This window comes from Aulonocara stuartgranti (assembly GCF_965226115.1).
Source record: "Aulonocara stuartgranti genome assembly, chromosome: 17".
In the NCBI taxonomy this organism is placed as follows: Eukaryota; Metazoa; Chordata; class Actinopteri; order Cichliformes; family Cichlidae; genus Aulonocara; species Aulonocara stuartgranti.
The window spans coordinates 20,723,090-20,741,244 of NC_138953.1; the positions used below are offsets into that span (position 1 = coordinate 20,723,090).

At 38.2% G+C, this 18,155-nt stretch overlaps 1 protein-coding gene across 1 annotated transcript; it reads left to right on the forward strand.

Annotated features, from left to right (window-relative positions):
- Positions 1–11,215: 11,215 nt before the first annotated feature.
- On the forward strand, positions 11,216–17,151 carry LOC309691973 (interferon gamma-like). Its single transcript, XM_082510052.1, has 4 exons — positions 11,216–11,492; positions 12,753–12,821; positions 14,902–15,189; positions 16,016–17,151. Exons 1-4 carry the CDS (start codon positions 11,373–11,375, stop codon positions 16,157–16,159), a joined length of 621 nt encoding a protein of 206 aa, XP_082366178.1. The 5' UTR covers positions 11,216–11,372; the 3' UTR covers positions 16,160–17,151.
- The last annotated feature ends 1,004 nt before the right edge of the window (positions 17,152–18,155 follow it).

An 18,155-nucleotide genomic window follows, 5' to 3' on the forward strand; every position in this document is an offset into this window, starting at 1 on the left:
CCTGACCACTCATACTAGCCTGAAAAAAAGCTTCTTTATTTAGGGGAAAATCACAAACTGTATATGAAAGATGGATGTCGCAATCACAATCATTAAAACCACACAGTTTTGTGGACTACTGTTTTGACTCTTTGGGTTTGCATTTCATCCATGTCCTGTCTTTTTTCTTTTCTTATGAAGACACACGTGACCATATTTGGAAGAGAGTGTCGCCCATGCACATGCAGCTAATGCTGCATTTAGCTAGCCAGCTTGATTATGTGGGTGGCTGTAGCTCAGGTGGCAGAGCAGGTCAGCCACTAATCAGAAGGTCGGTGGTTCGATCCCAGGCTGCACCCTGGCTGCATGCCAAATATCCTTGGGCAAGATACTAACCCCGTGTTTGCCTACTGGTGGTGGTCAGAGGGCCCAGTGGCGCCTGTGTCTAGCAGCCTCTGTCAGTGCGCGTGTGTGTGTGAATGGGTAGATGACTGAATGTAGTGTAAAGCGCTTTGGGGTCCTATGGACTAGAAAAGCGCTATACAAATGCAGGCCATTTGATTAATAAGATTTATTTTTAATTTGCTTTGTTAATAAATGAGGAGCTGAAAACAGCAGAAAACTAAATTTAATTAACTGAAACGTCGCTTCTTTAGAACATCTTTAAGTAAAACTAAACTTTGAGCAAAACACAGCAGCATCCACTCAAAGTGTCATAATCCCTAAAAATACACTGGATAAACTTTCTTTTTATTTTTTAACAGCCCTCTGTATCTTTAGCACCATTATTACATCCATACAATATTGATTGTAAATAAGGTTAGCACGTTGTTAAAGCAGGCCATACAAAAGGCGTCATACATTTTGTAAATGCTGAGTTTTAAAATAAATATCTCCTTGCATAACTTTTAATAAAACAATTATTAGATTTAGAGATCAAAAATATGTCTTATAGTTTGAGTGCTTAAGTTGGTTATTTTGACATGGGGGTCAATGACACTGCAGTTCCTTTAATGTCCACTTAAGACTGGCTACAAAAGTGACTCTATTTCCACAGATTTCCATGTTAAAATGGAATTGAACTTTCAATTCAACTCTATTTATATAGCGCCAAATTACATCAGCAGTTTGGAAGGCTTTGTTTTTGTAAAGTTTCAATAGGCTCAAGGCGCTTTATATTATAAAGCAGGGGAGATTCTAGGATCAGAGCTTTGGGGGTGCTGAGCACCCAGAGAGCTGCTCAGCCAGGCAAGATAAACTTTACTCGTCACGACGAGACTTCTTCCCTGGCTCTGTCAGTCCCTGCATCCTTAAATGTCTCCAGTTGTCCCAAGTTCTCTCTGACTGTCTCCTTGGTGCATTTAAACCCCTGTTCCTCCCTGTCCTCATCGTCTGTTGTCTTCATCTCCGTTATGTCATCATAATTTTACCATCTCTATGCAAGTCTGCAAATTTCTTTATTAAATCATAAGATTCTTAAATTCATCAAAAAACATATCCTAACTTTAACTACTTTACTGGGGGGAAATGATGAATGATGATCATAGTGAGTAAGAAGTAAACTGAGTGCATTTTTTGGACAGGGATTCACTTTTAATGTGTATGTATAATACGATACAGATATATGAAAATAGACTCCAAAAATAGAGTACTTGAAATGTACAAATGTACAAAATATTGAGAAGAAAATGTATACTTTTGTTGTCAAAATGTTACGTCTCAACCAAGTACTGTATGCTTTTTATATTTTTAGTAGTGTGTCACACAAACAACATATATTGTCAAAAATGAGTAAGAAATCTTTGGGGGTGCTTTGATTCATTTTGGGGGTGCTTCAGCACCCCCAAAAATGGGCTAAAATCGCCCCTGTTATAAAGTAAGACCCTATAGTAACACAAAGAAAACAGAGAAAACCCCAACACTCATATTACCCCATATGAGGAAGGAAAAACTCCATTTTAATAGGAAGAAAACTCCAAACAAATAACCACAAAACCCAGTGAACTGAATCTATGCTGTAAAGAAGAGTGGGCCAACACATCAATGTAAGAAACTGATTAAATCACACAGGAAATCATCACTTTGGTGTATTGCTGCTAAAAATTATTTTGCAAGCTACTAAACCACTGGGAGTACTAAGGACTATATGCACAGATTTTATATTTATTTAAAATATTAACTATACAAAGCTGGATGTGACATTTTCAAGTTTTATGATAAATAATTACAATATTGGGGTCAATAACACAAGTTTTATGGCTTTTTATTGAAAATGTTTTACTGGATCAGAAAAACCTAAAACTTTACAATAAGTTTTAACTTTAAAGCCCAAAGCTTTCAAAATGTAAGACATTTCCTGGAAAATTCAGTTGAATTTCAATAGAAATTCACCATTGACAATCATTTAAATGCAGACTGATGCTTGATAAGAATCTGTCATGACTTCTTTAAAACTGAGACAAACTTCTAACTGTGAAACCCCAGACCTTGTTCTTGTCTACGCACGAGGCTAGGGGATACCCACATCATATCACACCTGAATGCAATCACTAAAGCGTACCTGTCTGCTTTCCTGTTTGTCTTTCCTGTTTCCTGCATTTCTTTGTCTCCCTCCTGCAGACCTCGGGGCCTCATCTGAACTCAGCCTCACTTATGGCAGTCGCTTTAGATCAGGACAAAGGTTGCTTCTTACTCGCTTTAGCTCTTCCTGTGTTAACAAAGGTGGCAGAAGTTGCAGAAATTTGCAGACTTTCAGGACCTTCACCACTTGCATTGGTTGTATTTCATGCACCATGTTTAGCTATAAATTCTGTGCTGTATAATTTACACAGAATTTCCTGTTGGGAAAACTGCTCTGAGATTACATTAAACTGGATTGCAAAAAAGGTCTTGTTGTAAGTTGTATTTTTTTCCTATAAGTAGAATAGATGATAAAAGGTGGTATTCAGAATACAGTTACTTTGTTGAAATAAAGGGATTACACGGCGGTCTTTTCCTGATTCATATGTTAGGCTATGCCCTCTCTATTTTTGGAAACCCAAACAAAACACACATTAAGAGGCTGTAATGCCTGTGTCTAAATCTCGCGTCTCATAATAAAGTGAAGAAATATTTTTTAAAATGATTTAATATGAAGGGAATAGGTAGAGTGTTACAGGCATAGACCTAAAGAATGTAGCCTCATAGGCAGTGTAGTCCGTGCTGCAGGGAGAGTGGACTGCTATACCCGTTATGTGTCTGTGAGGGAGAGGAGGGAGAAAAAGGGTAGTGGAAAAGTACGAGTTGTCACCGACCAGAAGCGGGAGCTGGAAGCATGTAAATATAATAATAACCACTGCAGTCAAAAAGAGTGCCTGACGAGCCCAGTTGTAAGTAAACCGTTAAGACTCGACTAAACTGTGTTCGTGTTTTCCTCTGAAACAATAAGCTCCGTTGGAGCAGCCTGTCAACGCCTCTCTCTGTCTCTCACTAGCAAAGTTGACCCAGACAACAAGTAAAGCAAGTTTTCAGCTACGAGCCCAACATGAACCCGACGTATTAGCCAGAGGTCCCTTTACTACGGTTCGGAGCCGCGACCCTGTTTTATATACGCACGGAATAGTTTTCTATATGAGATCGCTGCAAAAAGTGCAGCCTTACCCAATGTCCACCCTACTGTTACTCATTTTATATTAACGTTTAAAAATCTAGTTGCTCTTGGTATGGCGAGTATCCTTCAGTACTAGTTCAATTCAATTCAATTCAATTCAATTCAATTCAATTCAATTTTATTTATATAGCGCCAAATCACAACATAAGTCGCCTCAAGGCGCTTCATAGATACAGAGAAAAACCCAACAATCATATGACCCCCTATGAGCAAGCACTTTGGCAACAGTGGGAAGGAAAAACTCCCTTTTAACAGGAGGAAACCTCCGGCAGATCCAGGCTCAGGGAGGGGCGGCCATCTGCTGCGACCGGTTGGGGTGAGAGAAGGAAGACAGGATAAAAGACATGCTGTGGAAGAGAGACAGAGGTTAATAACAGATATGATTCAATGCAGAGAGGTCTGTTAATACATAGTGAGCGAGAAAGGTGACTGGAAAGGAAAAATCAATGCATCATGGGAATCCCCCGGCAGCCTATGTCTATTGCAGCATAACTAAGGGAGGATTCAGGGTCACCTGGTCCAGCCCTAACTATATGCTTTAGCAAAAAGGAAAGTTTTAAGCCTAATCTTGAAAGTAGAAATAGTGTCTGTCTCCTGAATCCAAGTAATACTAGTAATAAATCACACAGCAATAGTACATTCATGTAGTTGTAAAAAAGCATGATAATATATTAAGTAATCCAGAGTATTCAGAATACGCTACTCTCATTGAGTAATGTAACGGAATACGTTACAAAATACATTTTGGGGCATGTATTCTGTAATCTGTAGTGGAATACATTTTAAAAGTAACCTTCCCAACATTGATTGTAAGGCTTCAAATGACAGCTTCAGAAACCAGTGAGTGATTTTAAATCCAGGCTATGAGTAAAACCCACCTCTGTGTATCTGTCTTATCACAGGTAAGAATGCAGAATAATCATCTTTGAAATCATTTCCATATCATCTTTTTTTTTTCTAACTCATCATCTGTGGCCATTTCTGCTGAAACCTCTGCTTTAGGTTGCATTTTTCTTCCATGGCAGCCAAACACATTACAGGTGCCTAGGGAAAGTCCTGCAGGTTAAACTGGGCTAAAGAAACATCGGAAAAGGGTTTGCTGTCATAGCAACACTGGGGAGTACAATAAAACTCTATTTTTTGTTGTTTTTGTCTTTGCATGAGTGTTATACTAGTTGGTGCAATACAGACATTAAGGAATTTTAGATGCTGAGCTATAGAGAGATCATCATAATAACAAGAATAAACATAATTTTGCAAACTGAGCAGTCTTTTTTAACTAATGGAACAGCAGAATGCATTTTTTCTACGAAGACCTCTTTCCTCACTTACAGTAAATCTTTTTCCCTAAAGGTCAGACCCTTCTGTGGTCACACGTTATTTTTGTTGGTTTCACTTGATATAAATTTCAACAGGGTTTTTTCCACACACTGCATGCTGCACTAATATTTTCAGTGTTGCTACTACCAAAGAATAAATATATTTGCATGAACGGGCGTGGAGCTAACAAGAAAACCCTTACATCACGTCTGTTTCCTTTAAACTGAATGGGGAACTGCTCGCTATTCTGATTACTCAATCGAGGCCTTCACACCTAGAATGGCATAGTTTCCTGTCATCATCTTACCTGACATTCTCTTTACTGTCCATTGCTCTGTATAATAAAATACAATGCTTCAGCTTTTTACAGATTTTTGAGTTTATAAGCAATCAAGGCCTGATATGCAGCTGCAATATGAAAACATAGCATCACATTAGCTTGTACAGACATTTTCAACAATAGTAGCCTTTCTAAGTTTTTCAATGAATCTTCAGACTCAAACTTATCTTAACAGAGGTGATTATTCCTGATTATTCCTAAAAATTTTTTAAAAAAAATCCCACAGCTTTCATGATATCTACGAGCTAATTCTCCTTTCGGATGTAACCAGGAAGGGTCCAGCTTGGAATAATGAATTTATTTATTTCAAATTGAGATTTTAATACTTACATTATTTTCAGCTTTCTAAGTCTTTATCTGCTTTTTCTTTGCAAACAAACGGTGAATTCTTGGAAGTCTTTAGGAAATTCCAAGGCTTCATTGTCTTAAAATTAAAAATGGAGGTTTGAGTAGTGAACAATCTTTTGCTTTTGGGAGATCAGCATGCTCACATGGTTGCCAATTCTATTGCATTTCACTTATATTTGAAATCCTATTAATCATAATTGTCTGTCTATAATTTTTGAGTAAAACCTTTAACCCTGTGAAGACTGAGTCATTATCAGAGCTGTGTAGCCCAAAACAACTTTATTGGAAAAACACAGAGAGTTTTTGATGCATTTCTGTAAGAACTATTTTTGTAACCTTACATATTCTCATCCACATTAGGGTTGTGGTCATCATGGAGAATGACTTAAACTGCAGTTATACCATAAATTATCATGTCTGTAATCTCTTTGTCGTCTATGAGCTGGGTTGCAGTGTAATTGGGGGCTTGCCCAGGATAGTTTTTACTTTGAATTGCAGTTTTGTATATTTGGGAAAAATTAAGTGAAATTAAAATTTGCAGTGTGATTTAACAGTCTCTCTTAGTTGCTTGAGTGTCCCAGTTGCCAAGTTCTTTTTCTTCTACTCTTTATTTACTGTTACTGTTTACCCATTATGTTTAGCTAATATTTCTATTTCGTTTGCTTGCCAACTGATTTTCACACACTCAGAGCTGCAATACATAGTGTCATGTGACTCAGGTAGCTGTGTATTTTCATTTAGTCTACTATTCACATGTGCAATGCTATTGAGTGGTTAATTATCTTCCTTATCGTGTAATTTTAACTGGTATAAACTGCTGCATCTGACAGAACGTAGGCTACTCTGGGTCTTAACAGCATGCAGATGTTTCAAAATACAAGTCAGGTGATATTTTATATCTTGTGTACATGAGGGTTTGCTTTGTGGTTTGGAATCTCTCACCTTATGATAGTTCACTGGCCACAGGAAATCCTATACTAATCCTATAAAAATGTAGGGAATCCAACTAGGCAGATTCAATGCATACTTATTACTGCTTTGAAAGTGCATGTGTAAACATTCAGATGTTTAAACATGTAAATATCAAAACATGTAACCAACAAATGGGTACATAACTAGCTCTATACCCCTCATAAACACCTCTGTGTGCATCAAATGGCATATAAGTCTACTTCTACACTTTACACTTGTTTTTGTCAACAAATCCAATAAAAGGAACAAAAATAAGTAAGTAACATCTATAAATAGTTTCTCAAATAAAGCTACAAAAAATAATTAAAAAAATTAAAAGCCCCCCTTATACAGAATATTCATGTTATATGGTCCTTAACCATAAATAAACTAGCATATTAGTCTGAATACAACATCACCCAGAAAATAGATCAAATATCATTAATGAAACTATAATGGTTGTTTGACAGATATCCTCGCTTCTGCAGTAAGGACATCTAAGATCTAATTTGGCCTCCAGTAACACTGTGAGGAACCTTGGAGTAATTTTTGACCAGGTTATGTCCTTCAATGCACATATTAAACAAATAGGACTGCTTTTTTCCATTTTCAGGATATTTCTAAAATTAGAAATATCCTGACTTAGAGTGACATTGAAAAACTAGTTCATGTATTTATTACTTCTAGGCCAAACTACTGTAATTCATTGTTATCAGGATGTCCTAAAACTCCCCCAAAAGCCTTCAGTTAATCCAAAATGCTGCAGCAAGAGTGCTGACAGGGACTAGAAAGAGACAGTATATTTCTTCTGTTTTGGCTTCACTTCATTGGCTTCCTGTTAAATCCAGAATTGAATTCAAAATCGTGCTCCTCAAATACAAGGTCTTAAATAATCAGGCCCCAGCTTATCTTAATGACCTTGTAGCACAATATCACCCTATTAGAGCACTTTGCTCTCGCACTGCAGGCCTACTTGTTGTTCCTAGAGTATTTAAAAGTAGAATGGGACCCAAAGTCTTCAGTTTTCAGGCCCCTCTTCTGTGGAACCAACTTCCAGTTTGGATTCAGGAGACAGAAACTATCTCTACTTTTAAGATTAGGCTTAAAACTTTCCTTTTTGCTAAAGCATATAGTTAGGGCTGGATCAGGTGACCCTGAATCCTCCCTGAATCCTGCAATTTTCATTTTCAGTTCATAGATTGAAAAGATTTCCTGATATTCTGAACATTTCCTATCCCATCAAAAAAATAAATAAAAATCCCAGCACTTTTTAACTTAATTTCCAGAAAAAATACACTCTTAAAGTACTGTGCAAAAGGCTTAAGCCACTCATTACGTCTTTACATTTAGCTTCAAAGAGGCCAGCTTTATTGTAGTTTTGGTCTTGAGCAATAGTTTGAGAACTGTCAAGAAGATCTTTTAACATTTGTCTTTGATATTGGCTGTCCTTATAGCTGACTTTTGTCAGAGGAAATTTCTTGTTTGTTAAGCCACTTCACACTGACCCATGAATCATTCGAGCCTAAAAAAGATTCCTAACTCTGAAAGAACCAGTATTGTGTCTTAACATGCAGTATATCTCAGAAAAGTGAGTACACCCCTCAAATTTTTGTAAATATTTTAATATATCTTTTCATGGGACAACAATGAAGATATGACGCTTTGATACAATGTAAAGTAGTCAGTGTACAGCTTGAATAACAGTGTAAATTTGCTGTCACCTCAAAATAACTCAACACTCAGCCATTAAAGCCTAAACTGCAGGCAACAAAAGTGAGTACAAATTGATAATGTCTAAATTGTGCCCAATTAGCCATTTTCCATTCTGGTGTCATCTGACTTGTTAGTGTTACAAGGTCTCAGGTGCAAATGTGGAGAAAAAGTATTGAATTTGGTGTAATTTCTGCTACTGTAACAGAAATTTGTTATTTTGTTAATTTATTTATTTCAAACATGTAAACAATATGCAGGCACATTTAGAAAATAAGAGAGAAAAAAATACTACACAAGTCAATACATTTCAATATTGCTATCGTTTTGATTCATTTACATGTTGAACGGGACAAAGGAACAGACAAAGGAAGTGGTCGTAGGCTTACTAAGCTAGCTACAGCAGGTGAACACTATCTGCAAGTCATGTCCTTAAGACTGACCCTTTAGTTAATTCATTTAATGTTCACTGAAATCTCATCATAATGGTCTTGGCGAAAGGGGCGCTGTCAAGAAGCCATTTGTAAAGAAAGGAAACAGGGAAAAAGGCCTAGGAATGGCAAATTAGACTAAGCAGTGGACTGAAAGTCAGTGGAATAGTTCAGGGTGAAGAATAAAGGTTTAATACTAAATACTGACTTTGAATCACATTAGAATTCCACTCATTTTTTGCCTTATGTTCTGTATTTCCATGTATGCTTGGACATCTTTCAGTAGCACCACAGTAAATGTCATGCACATCCACAATTAAAAGTTAAAAAGAAACTAAATAGAAAATATTTGCTATGAAAAACAATGAGTGCTGTTTAAATGATAGAGGGATCCAAGTTTTTACAACTTATTGCAGGATGATGATATTTGAGTTCATGCAGGCTTTATTTGTGCCTCAGCAGGCCTCCGTAGCAATACACACCCTCAAAAGTTTTAGAGTTTCCAATAAAACCCGAGATACAACCAATCCAGAAGCAACTTCAATCTGTGCAATGCGTCGCTTTGGTTTCTGTCCTGAAGAACCAGTTTCATTGAAACGATGTGCAAAAACGGGAAACGGGCTTTGAGGTGCGTGTTCGGCAGATGTGTCACAGAGGTGTTACCCAGTCAGCAACAACAGGCACATATATTCCACCATAATACAAAGGCCATGCACGCAATGGATCAACTTTCAACTGTTGTGAATCCCAACACATGCATTACCAGGACTGTTGTTTCTGTCAGTGCCATCACTGATGACGACCCTAACCCTGACTCTGATCCCACAGTCTATCCTCTCACTTTCATTAGTAACTTTAACCCAGAACTTTAGATGGAGGAGAATAAATTAGAAGTATAATAGACCCTAAAATTTGATTAAACATGTTAAAATAAAAAGAGACCATAAAACAGAATAAAATAAAGGCTAAGAGAAGATAACTGCATGATGACACGAGCTAGCCAGTGTCTTAACTTTGAAACACTGAAATCATCCACCCAGTAGTTGGAGCTTCCCCTGCTCTAACCCTCTCAGGCTCAAAGTAAACTTTTTGTTGCTAATGCACAACCAAGTCCTGCAGTGGTACTTCTGAGTAAAAAAAACCCTCATAAAATATGTATGTGGGGTAATCAGGTTGTTAGTTTTTAACTGTTGCAAATCTGCAACGCCTGCCTGGAGAGGGTTAATAATCTGGGAACTTAGTACAAAGTGAGAAAATAAATTAACTCTGACTGTTATGAGTTAAAAAAAAAAAAGTAATTTAAAAAAGAAAAATCAAGTAAAAGAAAACACTCCGATTTGGGAGGAATTTGTAACCAATGATGACGTGGACCTCATGGGGCTGGAAGCCATTTGAAGTGATTATTAAAACAAGGAATGTTCAGTGGAACTCCAAATGGGGCAATGTGCAAATGAAATCCACAGCAAGCATGCTATTTCCTCCTGTCTGATTTTTTTTTGTGTGGAGATATTTTAATCTTGTAAAATCTACCCAGTCACCAGCTGCCTAACCCAACCCTACCATGGAGGATGAGGGGTCGGTATTATCTCAGCCACACTCTGAGCATCCCAGCATATGTTTCCTTGCAGATCAGGACTCATTCAGCTTTTGACCTTACATTTAACTGGGCTAGTGAGCATATACAAAATAAGTTAAGAGTGTTAGCTCCAAACAGTTTATCAGGTCAGATGAATATTACGGAAGAACAACCCTTGTCCTAAATATAAACCACTTAGAACGATTACTTTCTTTGGGCCCTGACTGCCAAGATTTGAAGAAAAGTTTTAAAAAAAAGTCTGACTCCTCAAATGTGATGACCTCACAGTGCTTTTATTAGATCAAACTATGAATCTGTACCCAACACTAATAGATCGATAGATAGGTTTATCAGCACGACGTGGCACATGTATGGCCCACGATCAGAAACCGTCAGAGGTGGCTGTGAAATCCCAGATGCAGTGGATTCAATGGAGGTGTAATGATTTCCGTGACGGAATCGCTGGATCTAATGGTTTCTGACGCAGGGTGCCACCTCACTCTTTCACGCAGCGTGCTTTCCAGTCATTGCTCCTCGAACCTCAGTGCACGCTTTGAGAGATTAATGCAATTATGAGAGGTCTCATGCAAACTATTAGACCCCTTTGCAACTTCAAGTCTGACCAGCAAAAGCACAAATTTTAATAAAACAGCTGGGAGACGCAAAATTCTGCAGTGAGCAGATGATTTGGGTATGATATGCATGAGTGGGAAGCCGACCCCTCACCCTCTTCTATGAAGTTGTTGATTTAAAGGAAACTCAAAACCACAATTTCACACCTAGATCATCGCATCACTCTCTCTCTCTCTGTCTGAGTGCATGTCTATGTCACTCTGCCACTTTGCCTCTCTCTCTCTCGCAGAGTTATAAATAAAAGCTTTCATGACAAGTCAAACAGTTCACACCAACTTCAGGGTAAGAGAGACACTGTCAGTCAGATCATCAGTCACTCAGTCAGGGAGGACACTGCTCAGCCAGAATCCGTTCTCAAATTGAAAACACTCGGCCCGGATTGGGAATCAAACCGAAGACTCAACTACACTCAGGGGTAATACAAACAGAGACAGGATGGCTACCACAGTGAGGGCAGCAGTCTGTCTGTGCCTCTGGCTTTTTGCCTGTCAGGTCAGAGGATCCCACATCCCAGCAGAGATGAACAGGACCATCCAGAGCCTCTTGCAGCACTATGTAAGTATTCACTGCACTTCAACTGCTACTTAGTACTTGAGTAATACTAGACTGTGCAGCTCTACAGACTTTCTGTTTCCTCCTGTTTGTCACAGTGATGCTCTTACCACAAACACATACACACATGCGCAAAGATGTCTTTTTAAATTTCCACTTAAGTGTGTGGTTAAAGGACCATTTTAACCCACGAGACGCTAAATACTACACACCCGGCCTGGAGCATCTCACATACGAAACTTTATGTGAATGATATCATGTTTCATGTGGTGATGCAGAGGCGAGCAGGGACACTTCCTGGAATGGTGGATTCAAGGATGAGACAGAGTCACATCACAGATGTGGGAGTGTCCTTGAATGCACCATCAAATTTTTCTGCAAAGTACGTGCTCATTGACACCCCCCCCCCCCCCCCCCAATTATCATTTCCCCTATTAGCAGCTTGTTTTTGTAATTTGTTTGGTTTTTCATTGCTAGTTGGCAGACGTTCTTAACCATCCTTTAAACTTCATGACAGACAGTCCTTGAAGGCACCAGTAATGATAGAAAGCTCTAAACACAGAAACAGCTGAACTCACGCTGTCTTTTATAACTGCTGTTGGATTATTGGCCTTCTCATGTTTATCGCTGTAAGAAAAAAAAAACACTTTTAAACTGTTTTTGTCTTTTTCGGACAAATTTCTCAATTTCTTTACAGTCTCCATATTTGATATCAGACACAGTGTGGCCAACAGGCTTTAAACGCACCATTCGTACCACTTTCTAAAATTTTAATCTTCAGTTATCAGTTTCAGATCAAATTCCAATTTAATCCTGGATCTTTTAGTCCAACAATTATTATATTTCACCTTTTCCTACACTTCTCTTATTGGTCTTTAGTCGGTCCTGAATAGAGCAGCTAACCTGCTAGCAACCGGCTAGCAGGCTTCCCTTCAGTGGCTTCCAGTGAAATTCAGAATCTGTTTTAAAATGCTGTTTATTTATATATGAAGCAAAGTAAATGAGCAGTTGCCCTCTCCAGTCAGCCAATCGGGGTTTTTTTTTTTTTAACAACAGCTCGGCTGAATCATTGGTTTCTTTAAAAAACTAAAACTGAAAACCTTTTATAAGTTAGTGATTCCTTGCACCTTATTTTCTGCTCCAGTTCAAATCATGTTTGACAATGTTTGTGAGCTGGGATAAAACCCAATACCGATACCGATTATTCATTATTAATGTCAAACATGATCTGAAAATATCTTCTTTTTTTTTTGTCTTTTGCAGAAAATTTCAAGCCGGGAAAAATATGATGGGAAACCCGTATTTCCTAGTGACCAGAACAAAAAAATTGAGGTAAGATTCATGTGATTAATGGGAGCGCGTAGTTTGTCCACAAAATGTAAAATGTCCATGCAATCCAAAGAAAAGGTTTCTTGTGGCAAATGAGAGTTTTGCTCTAACTATGGCCTTACTATAGCCTCAAATGGACAGGCAGAATTTAGGAAACACACTTGTGGCTTAAGGTCCACGTGGTAAGCATCAAGGTAGCTTAGCCTAAAGCTCAGTATTAATACTGGAAACCATGCTGTATTCCATCCCTACACAAAGAAATGAGGAACTATTTCTATCCATCCACCCAGTGTCTTCAGCATCATCGTCACTAAAGTGGATTTCCAGATGGTGTAAAGATAATAAAACCACCACTTTGACTTTTGCATGTTTATGAAAGAGTGAAGACACTGATTAGTAATCAGGCATCTTTAAAGTTGTTAGCAGGTATATTTCTGAACTCTGGAAAGAGTCAGGATACTCGATGGAGGCAAACCTCCTGTTGAGCTCCTCCATCTTTGGCTAACAGGCACTGCCTGAGTCAGCAGCCAGCTGGTATTTCCAGGTTTTGTCTTTTACATTGAGTTGAGGTTTTTGTGGGGTTTTCCTTCACTTTGCTGGCTCTGCAGGATGCCACCTTTCTGCAGCTATTCTCAGTCTCCCGATCAAACTTTCACTTTTCACCAACATCACTTACAAGGCCGTTTCATGGTTGGTTTCAAGTACTGACATCAAGCCAAGAGAGCACAGACTGAGGAGCTCTGGTCGGCAGTTTTTTATGTCACTCTGTTTGAAGTTCTGTGTGGTTAGATGGCTATGAGGTTCAGGTTAAAGCTTCTGCAAATTTGGAATAAAAAGGAACATTTTTTGAGGATGTATATCTTCTAACTAATTATTAAAAGTCTAACTGATATTATTGTAAAGTAACTGTACTAAAACTGTAATTAAAGCAGTCAACAGCAACAAGAAAAAGGAAAAAATGGAGAAAATTTGAAGCAAAACAATGGAAATTTTGTTGCACTGCCTCTTGAGGAACAGTTAAAGATATTGCTAGTAAAAGAAGAAAAGTATCAGCGCCTTTCTAAAACTGAATGTTCAAGTAGATTTTCTGTGGTCACCACCTCCTATAGCCAGCAATATCTTCCAGCACTCAGAAACATTTTGACAGGTTAGTCATAACAGTTGGAAATTTAAAGTCAAGATGAGTTTCTATTATAGCTTAACACATGGTGGTATGCAGGGGGAAGGCTGTTGTATGGAGGGTGGTATTTTGCATGAACTTTATTGCAACCCACCAGGTTTTCCTATTTAGAGGTTTCTTTACCACCACACCTACCCCAGTGCTGCATTTCATATATTTTAGAGATATCTAATGACTCATCTGAGCTTTAACACCATTTGCCCCCTCTCATTCGAAGGAAACATCTTACATCTTTTAGCCTGCTTCTGTCCGGTCAGTTCATCGTGCTGTTGCCTCTGTCAGGTTTTAAAGCTCTTTAAAAACACTCTTGATGGTGCCACTGAAAGTGTTTTGTCAGGGATCCCACAGCTTTTGTTGCTTCTGACATGAAAGGTTTTTGGTTGTCACCAGAAATTACCACAGATTATTCAACAAGTGTAAGTGAATCGACCAAATTGAAAACAAACACTGGGTCAAACATTGAGCCACAAACTCTCATTTCTTACATCCAAACTAGTAGTTTCGGTCCTGTTAGCAGTGTATGGATATGACATTCAGGTTTAACAGCAGTCAGTGAGTGGTATTCCCCTTTAAGGCCTTCTATGTTAGCTTAACTGTTGTGTGGGAAACCACAGAGTTTTTTCCATTGTGCGAAAAGTTTTTAGCACCTAAGGTTGCAATGTTTGTGAAGCAACCTTTTCCTCACATCTCAGTTTTTCTTCAGGTTTATTTACTACAAATGTATTCTGCGTTGTTTCAGTTTTTTGGCTTTTGGTACCCGAGTCCAAAATGCTGAGGAATGCTGCGAAATTCAGCATTTTGGGCATTTTCAAAGCCATATTTGCACAACCAGATATATTCATATTAAACAAATATAAGCCATTTGTACTTTCATGTCATTACCTCTCTGTTTCTCGTTCTCAGACCAAGTTGATCTTCATGGGTGGTGTTTTGGAGTCGTACGAAAAGTTGCTTGGCCACATGTTGAAACAACTGCCCACTCCGAGTCCCCAGATCGCCGTGAGCAACGCGCAACCTGGCTCGGCCATCACCCCTGCGTCCAGCAGCCCCAACAACGCAGGCTTGGTAGCAGGCAGAGATGTCAGATCAGAGCTGAATTACATCCTGAAGAAGGTCCAGGAGCTAAAGAAACGCCGCTACCATGAACAGGAGAAGCTTCTGCAGGGATTGCAGACCCTCAGAGATATCAAGGTAGAGAGCATTCTGATTGCTTCTTGGCTGTGAAAGCCTTAACTTGACTTAGGACTTACGTAAACCCAACAGTGAGGTTTTTGTGAAGTCTATGTTGAGGATTGTACAGTGATTAAGAGGAGCTCACAATAAGCCTCAGGATGGGTTGAGCAGCCCATATGAATGGCTTATGTAAAGCCTGAAAAGTTAGACTTGAAAAGATTTGACCAACCTTATTGAGGGCTTATATAAGTCCTAAATTCATACTTAAGGACAAATGCTTTGGTCCTACAAATGGATGTTCAGCTTACCCTCTGAACATCCAGAGCAAGTCCCTGGCTGCCCATCTGGGATTTTGTTTTAGTGAAAAACAGGCAGATTTTGAGGATTTCAGATCATGTCTCATTCATTTTGGCAATACAGTTTTTGTGTTAAAGACTTTTGCATTTGGTTTAAAACAGACAAAAAGAGAGAACTCATGCCCTAACCTTAGATTAGTCATCAGTGACCTGCAGGATATTACGAGGTTTAATAACGCATCCACAAAGGATTTAAATAGAAACTAGGAAAAGAAAAGGCAGAGAGAAAGTTTGGGGCCTAGGTGAGACTAGAAATAAGGTTTTATTTAGGGCTTAAAATAATGTGTTTTTTGCAGGTCTTAAATTTGTGATGCTTACACCAGGGGACGATGTGCCTTAGTTATTCTAAAAGCTCACAAAGGTCTTACATTATTTAAGGGTTTTAAATGTTGATGTCATTGTGCTGAATCTTAACAAAGGTCCTCTCTGTAACCGTGTGATCGTCATCATTAATGTCAAACTTGCCTTTGTCTCTCTCTCTCCTGTAGATGAACGACCGCATCATCCAGAGCAAAGCACTTTGGCAGCTGCCACAGCTGTACGAAGAGGCGAGCTCGCTCCCCGAAATCAAGATCCAGAGGAGACGCAGACGGCGGAGGCAAACAAAGGCTAAAGATCGCACCAGAGCCTAAAAGGCGACCTAAAGGGCATAAAGAGAAATAACAGTAAAACAAGGATGCAGGATGTTTAAATTATACAAAACCAAAAGATTCTCAGACTGAAACCAGTGTGTCTAGTTGTTAGAATTTTGTATTCTATTTTCATCTATATTTATATTTAAATTAACAGTGAACCAGCAGCCTAAGCCTTATAAGATCGTAGTCTCGGAAAAATATTTTTATATAATGTTTGGTGTGTGATACTTGAAACCAGCATAAAAGTTTGATCCTGTGGAATATTTTCACTGAAGGATCCAGAGATTATACCTAATTGTTTTCAACATGGAGTTTCACCCAGTGGAAATACTTGATTTAATGTTGTTGTTTTTTCTCGGCTTTAAAAACTTCATATTATTAAAAACCCACAAAACAAAGATATGTTTAATTGTGGTTAAAGTTTATTTTTTACTGAATATTTTGTAAATTTAGGTTATTTCTTTCTTGTATTTTGTTTTAAGTTAAAAAACCCTGAATTCTTTCTGAGTGAAACTCCCTCTTGTTGCACTGAGATTGGACTGTGGTGGAGAAATGGGCGGTTCCACTGATAATTACTGATAGGTAGTTTTCCAGATTTATCACATTTTGTTGAGGAATTACATTTATGCAAAGTAAATGTGTGAAATCCCGTTTATGTGACAAATTTAACGAAGTTTTCACATAATTGTATTCTATAAGTTGATTTTTTTTGTCTCAATGGGAACCCTGACCTAGCTTCTCCACTGCAGTGCCAATGAGAGCTGATGGTGATGATGTTTACAGTACAAAGTACTTCAGTGTACTACTAATCCTCTGAACAGTCAGGTTCAGTACTGTAGTATTAAAGTAGTATTAAATTTCTTTGTAGTTGAAGTACTAAAACCTTCAGGATGTTTTGTTTTTATTTTTACTGACATATTGTAGTTTTCTTTATTTATTTTGTATTTAAGTTGTTGATTGTTGATTATTTATTATTAATTTATTGATTGGCAAATGCACCTGAATAAAACAGAATGACGCTGATTATGGCTTATGTGCAGTCTCTTATAGATTTAAGATCTTGGTTGTAAAGATTTTGGTTTTGGTTTTCCAAAAAAAGCATTTCCCGCACCTGGATGTAAAACATCATGAGGAAGGAAAGTTGTGATGGAGAATTTATAGGAACAAGCTCAGAGAATCATGAGTCATGACTTTTAATCCACTGATTCCTGTTGCTGAACACAAATCTTTACTTTGTTATTATTTTGCCCCTGAACATGACTTTTTATCAGTGGAGAGGAGGCGGAGGAGCGAGTCGCCTCATGCCACAGAGCTAAACTCATGCATGTCTCAGTTTTTTGCACATCATTTGTTTGAAGTTTAAACACCAAACCAGGTTAGCTCACTGCCCATTTTCTCTGCATATATATGTATGTATATATGTATATATATATATATATATATATATATATATATATATATATATATATGCAGAGAAAATGGGCAGTGAGCTAACCTGGTTTGGTGTTTAAACTGAACCGTTCGATACAGTGCTTTCTGTTCGGTACGTATATGTATCGAACAATACAAAATTTTTAATTTATTTTATCAACTTTCCTTCTGACGATGCTGTCTGTGTTGAGCGCTCAGTGGATCTGCGCTCAACAGTGCAGCCTAGGCGGAGTAGTCGAACGCAGATTCACTGAGCGCAGGGCAAGCTAGCGAGACAGAAGTTAAGCTCTCCTTGCAACATGGCAAATTGAACCTCCCTCACCCTCATTCAGATCTGCCGTTTGGAACTATTTTGGTTTTCATGTGACGTATGACCCACGCAATGCTCAGTTTATTACAGAAAAAATGGCTCTTTCCAAAATAAAAGCTATACTATACGCTTCTTCTGGACTATTTTCTCAGCAGCATATTAAACATATCAGGTCCCCATAAGGAGAATCAGGTGCTAACGGCTGTCTAAATGACTCAGGTAAAGTTTGTATCAAGCATGCTTGTTGTTTTT